At 34.7% G+C, this 7,226-nt stretch overlaps 1 protein-coding gene across 1 annotated transcript in view; it reads right to left on the bottom strand.

Annotated features, from left to right (window-relative positions):
- Positions 1-99: 99 nt before the first annotated feature.
- SUZ12 (SUZ12 polycomb repressive complex 2 subunit) overlaps positions 100-7,226 on the bottom strand; it is a 54,875-nt gene continuing 47,748 nt past the window's right edge. The window contains exons 11-16 of the mRNA XM_050920710.1: positions 6,933-7,024; positions 6,483-6,626; positions 5,351-5,508; positions 4,365-4,563; positions 3,674-3,753; positions 100-2,531 (exon numbers count right to left, since the gene is read on the bottom strand). Of these exons, the coding sequence (XP_050776667.1) occupies positions 2,186-2,531; positions 3,674-3,753; positions 4,365-4,563; positions 5,351-5,508; positions 6,483-6,626; positions 6,933-7,024 (1,019 nt within the window). The 3' untranslated portion in view covers positions 100-2,185. The remainder of the gene's footprint in view (positions 2,532-3,673; positions 3,754-4,364; positions 4,564-5,350; positions 5,509-6,482; positions 6,627-6,932; positions 7,025-7,226) is intronic.

Here is a 7,226-nt window from a genome sequence, read left to right as displayed (position 1 = left end):
ATGATCCAGATTTGGTCAAAACTGAAAAGAAAGTTATGTTGTTCAGACAAAGTATTTCTGGCCTTTCTGCACGCACACAGAATGACTGGACAACAATGGTGGCAGATTTTATATTACTGAACTTTATGTACAAAATCTGATTTCAAATAAACATTTAATGTAAAAACAAAGGTTCATTTAAACAACTGAACTTGCTTCTTTCTTTACATCTACTGTATCATTCAAATGCTTTTTAACAAGCTTACATGATTTTTCAAAATTTCTCATTAAGGGTACATATAGAAAAGGCATCTTTATTATAAATAGAAAACAAAGGGATTTTTTCAGCTTTTATTATAAATTGACATGACATACAAAGTTTACTGGACAGAAGTAATTTCATTACTTTTTTGGGAATCACCAACTTTTTGTGCAAACAATGCTAGCCTTCTTTTAAGCATTAAGAGCATAACTGCTTAAGAAATGACATAAGCAATAATTCTAGAACTACATCTTCCCCTAAAATAATCTATTTTTTTTTACATATGTGCACAGCTTTAGCAAATTAAAGCCAGAGAGAAATGCTTGATGTACTACCCAGAGGCATAATTAGAGTTTGCTATAACTCAGAACTGACAAATCAAAGAGTTTGTAATGAAAGCTGCAGTTTCCCTCTTTCCTATTTTTACACAAAATCAGTGACTAAGAACGTAATACTGGATGACAAATCACATCCACACCATTAGTTAAATAGTCTCACAGTTAAACACATCATCTTAAGGACAATCAAAATCAGTATTTACATTTTATAAATTCTGAAGACACCATTAGAAAGCTTATATATCCCTTAAACAAAATAGGGAAATGCATCTTATGGTGATGGAATGAAATAAAAAATTAAAAATACCTGTATTTACAGCAGCATTGTTCCTTTATAAATAAAGAATATGAAAAATGCAATATCTTAAGGATAATAAAAAATTGAGGTGATGTCACAACCACAGTGCTTGCTTGAATAAACCCTTCGGTGCTGATACTGGTACCAGTAGTGAAACCACTTTCCATTGGAAAAAATCTGTAAACATATGCATAAAATGTGTTAACAGCAGTGCAAAACTGCTCAAATATATTTTAGTCAGCATCTTAGTAGCTGTATTGAATACAATACATCACAGAATACTTGCATAAGAAGTGCAACACATTTTCTGGTCCAATTTTACAGTGCATTTTTCCTGAAGAGTGGTATCTCAAAAGCCCAAGCTAAATCTATGGCCTGATCCTGCAGTCTGTACTCAGGCAAAACAGTATGCATAACTCCAACTGGAGTACTTATCAGAGTAATGACTACATACTGACTGGGCCTTAGCATGGCACACTATGATGCAACCCTTTAAAAAAGAGTTAGACACCAGATAGTTCTTGTGTAGCTGTGTAAAGGTGTAATAAAAATAGAAAGTAGCTAAATGTTCAAGTTTAAAATGGTACACTGGGCGATCAATACATCAGAATTATCCACAAAAAACAAACTGCCAGTAACCTCAAAAAGCCAAGATGGTATTTCACTGTGTCTGTAATGTGAAAAGCCAAGGTCTTTCCAAACAGGCACAAGACAAAGAAGTGCTATGTTAAATTTGCAAACTTTTACAATTTTAGTGTAAAAATATCAATTTGTGGTTTATGATGATCATAAATTGATAAATGATTCCAAAAAACAAGGATCAAGGTTAAACTTTAAATAATGATGCATATTTTCACAAAAAAGGCTAACTGGAGCATTTCTAAATAAAAAAGGAAATTCTATCCCAATCCCTTCCCAATGTTTCACAACTTCATGGTAGGAAAAACAGCCAGGTACAGATGCAAAAACCTTAATATAAAAACTGTTTTACATATACTTAAATTATGTAAATTCAGTAGAGTTCATAAGATACTAATTACTAAAATTACAAAAAGATTTTTGTATTGCTCTTCATGCTCAAACTCTTAGAATATTGTCATTACATCACCAAAACTGATATACGTGTATTACTTGCATAATTAACTGAATAGGAATCAGTTGTAACAATATCCTTGTTGAAATCATTTATTTCCATCCAACAGTGCCTGTTTGGAACCTGTGTAATTTTTTGTTTAATTCTTTATATAGCTCATGCACCCTAGAATGTCACTTCAATGTTTGTCCATTGAATGGCATTTGCCTTTTCCTTCAGAGCTTTTGTTTTTTGCTCTGTTTTGTGACCCCTGAGACACTATCTGTTTCTGAAACTCTCTCTCTCGTGTTAGTTTCACTATATCCATTTGTTGTCCCACTTTGTTCTTCAGAAAACTCCTCATTTGTTGGGGTAGTTGATTCTCCTTTTTCTAACTTCTGCTGCATTTCTCGAAGCTTAGTAACAGCTTTGTCTATTGACATTATGCTAATGAGGTTAAAGTCATGCATGCTGACCAGATGAAGCATAAAATTTCTACATAAGTTCTTCTTAATTATTTTCTGTCCGTAATTTTCAACAAACAGCATACAGGCATGATTCATTTGATTGTCAGCAATAAACCTGTCAAATTAAAAAACTGTCAGTATGGAAGTAAAACATTTTGGAAATCAAAACCAATACAACATGTAGTTCACATCACTAATAGTAACGAAGCTACCAGGCTCTGATAGTGACTAGATATAAAAGTTTTCAAAATTTCCCAGAGATTAATCTAAAATAGTAAGAAAATGCAAACACACTGCAGCACATTCCTCTTTTAAACTGATCTCCCTTTGGATTTTAAGTGCTCTATATCTGTTTAGTGAATTACAAACAAATCAATTAAATCACAGTATAGTCGTTGGATCAATCAGTTTCAGAATATGTCATCATCCTTAGTATATGTATGTAGAGATAGTTCTAAAAGAAGTTATTTGTGGGACTTATATTTCAGTTGCATCAAACCACAGGTGTACTTCACAATTTGAGTCATCACTGATACAATACAGCTGTGGTCTTAGCTACAGAAGGTATTTGACTTGCTGGATTTATATTTACACCACATCAGACGTTGGGTTTCCTTTTCAGCTTGGCTTTGAAAAATTAAGGCTAGAAAATACACTATGTGTAGAGAAAAATTCCTTTACACATGCTACACTGTTTAGCAAAAGTAGTGTCTCACCCAAGATCCTGGGCAGCTGTGGCTACTGAAGATTCTACTGGACTTTTTGCAAGAGAAGGGAGAGTTAGCATAGACATTCTGGCAAATTCAAATTCAAGCAATACGAATCTGCCTACCTAAATTACCTCATCCAGTTTCCATTGAATACAATGGTATGTTTACGTCATTTCTAAATGATGTCTGTGCACTGTTAAATAGTCGCTCCATTTCTCCCCAGAGCTGGTTGTAATTTAGTGCTATGTGAAGCATTTCACGCAGTTTTAAAGTACTTTGTGATCCCTCCAGGATCAGAGGCATAATTAGAAATAGCATCCCAGATACCCCAGCTTCCAGAAACTGCAATCAAAATGCAGGATTTAAATATCCTCCGACAAGGTACTGTTCAAGATTGAGTATATGGAGTAAAGAGGAAAGGAGGATCCACTATATTTAGAAGGTTAAACAGATACAAATTAATTGTGTATTTTCAGTCAGCTTCGATGCAGCAAAGAATGGTATAAAGTAAGTCTATTCTAGTAAAAGTTATAAGAAACTATCATACCCGTGCTTCATAACATGTAGATTCCACAATTTCATCACTTCTTTCTCTCCTTCGTTAACATCAGAAAATTCTTCAATTTGCTGCAGTGAAAATATCAAACAAACATTAAAATCCGAAGGTTAGCAAATACAGTACTTGTTCACTTCGACCTTCCTTTCCTGGTTTTTAATCACCTATATTTCACAGAAACAACTGCTCCTGTAAATTCATCAAAATACTCTTCAGTCAGGGTAGATCATGGTGTAGACCACGATGCAAAAACGTGATGTACAAATTCTTTATTACTACACCCACATTTCTGTATGTTTCCTGTTATCACTGGTATTCCTGCACTAAATATTGGCAACATATGAAAATGAAGGGAGCATGTAAGATTATGTGAACTGCACTGGGTTAGCAACTGAGGACAGACTTCATGTTCACTTTAGTGCCTGCAGTTCAAATGGATAAACGTTTAATGTCAGTGATGCAACTCTAATGAACTCAGGGCTTTAATCCCAAAGGCTGGTGCCATTTGACTAGTCTAATAAGAGAAGGTGTGTGTATATATACACAACACTATTTAAATTTCTGACTGATGGAAAACTAACTCTGCTTAGTGAAATTGATAAATTGTTTGCTGGATGATTTTAATAAAACATAGGCAAGGAAAATTCATCTAAACACATTTTTGTAATAAAGAATAATTTACTGTAATAGTTTTCTCTCTCAGCCATTCAGGATCTTTTTCATCTTCACTGTCTACTTCCATTTCTTGTGGACGGAGAGGTAAACAGGTATCACTGTGGAAATATAACCGATTGTGTCCACTGCTGTATGTTCTTTGCTGTTCCACTTCTCCATCTTCTGATTCAAGAAACTCTGACATACTTGCTTTTGTACGCTTTGGCCTAATGAAAGAAAAAAATTAACTAAGCATACTTTACATGTTAGTTTTCAGTTCTATCAGACTTCAGCAATGCAAACACTAGTCACCAGTGGTACTAATTACTAATACTTGTCATTTTATTGGGTTGTGTATATTGTAGTTTCCAAATCTAATACAAAAGATTAAGCATAAAAACCATATTAGACCTCAGAAAATAAGTTATTGTGCAATTATCTGAATAATATAATTTAAGAGTGCAGTTACACTCAGATTAAATAGAATATGAAATTACCATATTCTTACTTGACTGAACATACATGAAGAATAAGGTTTGTCATATCTGCTTGCTTCAGTAACAATACTCTTACTACTTTTTACTTCTGTTAGCATTACAGAGCCAGTACATATAGAAGAATCAGATGGATTCTTGTCTCAGAGATTTGTTAGCTATGCTCCAAATTAAAAATCATCATTACTGGTGAAGCACAAGAAAAAGAATATACCTTATCTTTCAGATCACAGGATGAGCTGGGTATGGCTGGCAGCTATGAAAGCTACCTTTTACCTTAAAAAGTGAACTAGTTTTAAATGGAATCACTGGTGGTGATCTCTCTCAATACCATTTTAAAAGGTCACTTTTCAAAATACAACTACTCGTTCACTTTGAATTTCCCTTCCTGGTTTTCAAACAGAGGAACAAATTCTACCCTCAAACCATGTGCAACTTTACAGAAACCAGTGGGTATGTAAAGGCAAAGTTTGGTCCATGCAATACATACAGAACATCACTTCACTTTTTATTCCCCTACCTGCATACAAGGATGTGTGTGATAGGAGTTCTTTTGACTGGTCCATTGCGACTGAAGGCAAATCCAGGCTGACGATGAATATCCTGAGGATTTCCTGCATAGGAGCCATCATAACACTCATTGATGGAAACATCTATCCTAGCACCTTTTGGATGATACTGTAACAAATAATAGTAAATACATTTAGCATAATAAAGGAAAGTCACTATTGTACCAGGATTTATCCTCTTTTTCTCAATCCCTCAGGGAGTTTTAGAACAGTGACTGTTCAAACTCAAAATGCCTTACAAAATCATTGCATCCACAGTATCGAGTCTCACATGGTTCTAGTTTTCTCTTCCTTCCCCAGAGATAGCAAGACAGCTTAAGTAATATTTTTTCCTTTAGATACAAACAAAGGCCTCTTCATCCTGAATGGTTCATTCTTACCCTTTTCATCCAAGGATTTTAATACAAAGCCAACAGTTTCGTTTGAAACACTCAATAAAAGTAACAAGTTTACAAAATTAACATTCAGAAGCTCACAAATACAGACGTGATTCAGAAGAGTGCCTGAAAAGTTTTATGAATCCTTTAGGAAACCTGCCAGTCCTTGCCCTATATTCTAACCAAATCGCCAAGTGCTGAAGCTACAATATGGACATGATATAGACAAAAAGAGGAAATAGGAATCTTAGAGTTTAAAATGAAGAAAATCAGAAATAAATGTAGTGATTTGAAAACACTGAAACAATGCATTGGAAAGGAAACATTTCTTAAGTAATCTTTTGCATACAGTCCCTTACTAAACTAAAATTAACAGGACTTGGAATCGTTAACTGCTTCCTAAAAATCTCAGGAAATTCCTGATTTTAAACCTAAGTTAAATTACTGACTACGTCATATAAACGAATACACAAGTATCAAAAGACAACTACAGTGAAGAAAAAATATTCTAAACTGAAGTGAGTCTCATGTACTGTTAAAGATTAAGTCACGGGGGGAGAATATCTTGGGGCCCAATTTTGGCTTCACATACTTCAGCTGGGAGCTGACCCTTACTATGTGACTTACAACAGTATGGCAATGATGTCACTGCATGATGCAGTATCTATGACAGACTGTTTCATACTGATAACTTAAGATTACTTACAACATAATTAAAAATAAATCTGCTGTGACAAAGCTTAAGATGTTTGAGTAAACTATAAAGTTTGCGGCAGTTCAACGTGCACCAGGGGCAATGCAAGTCATCTCTGGCTTCAGTCTGCTGTCTTGTATTGTTGTTATACAGGAACTGATGCAAACAAAAAAAAGGTTGGTATTAGCATTATCTGAAATATTTCATTTATTAGTCCTCCACCCTCAAAACCCAGTTACAAATCCATTACCTTAGCACGCGCACACATATATTCCCTATGGGAATGATCTAGGGGAAGTGCTATTCTGCTGAAGCGGCAACTGGGACAGTGCTGCAGATATAGCTAAAAATTCCTCCTCTTTCACACAGATGAGAAAATCTGCGTAAAGATCAGGCCTGAACATTTAAATTCTATAATACTTCTATAATCCTCCATTCTTAATGGTGTTAAACTTCCAATACCTGGTAAAATATTCGTAACTTTTGTCGAGGTTCATTTAAAACATCTCTCTCTTTTCTTGTTTGTAGGTCTGTTGGCAAGGATTCTTTCACAGCTACAAAAAGAATATATGTATAAAGACACGCACGTCTGTTGAGTGTGATGGGAAAAGGACATTGTTTCTTACCTGAATATAGCAGCTCTGTAAAGGGTTCCCTCATTCTGGAGGGAATGAGCTACTTCAGTGTACTTTGAGTTGGGTAGCTCACCAAACAACGAGTCAGTGTTCAGTTTCCTTCTCAAATCTATAGTTACAA

Source organism: Gopherus flavomarginatus, chromosome 12, assembly GCF_025201925.1.
Source record: "Gopherus flavomarginatus isolate rGopFla2 chromosome 12, rGopFla2.mat.asm, whole genome shotgun sequence".
Lineage (NCBI taxonomy): Eukaryota > Metazoa > Chordata > Testudines > Testudinidae > Gopherus > Gopherus flavomarginatus.
The sequence above is the reverse complement of the archived record's forward strand: the minus strand, read 5'-3'. Positions and strand labels throughout refer to the sequence as shown.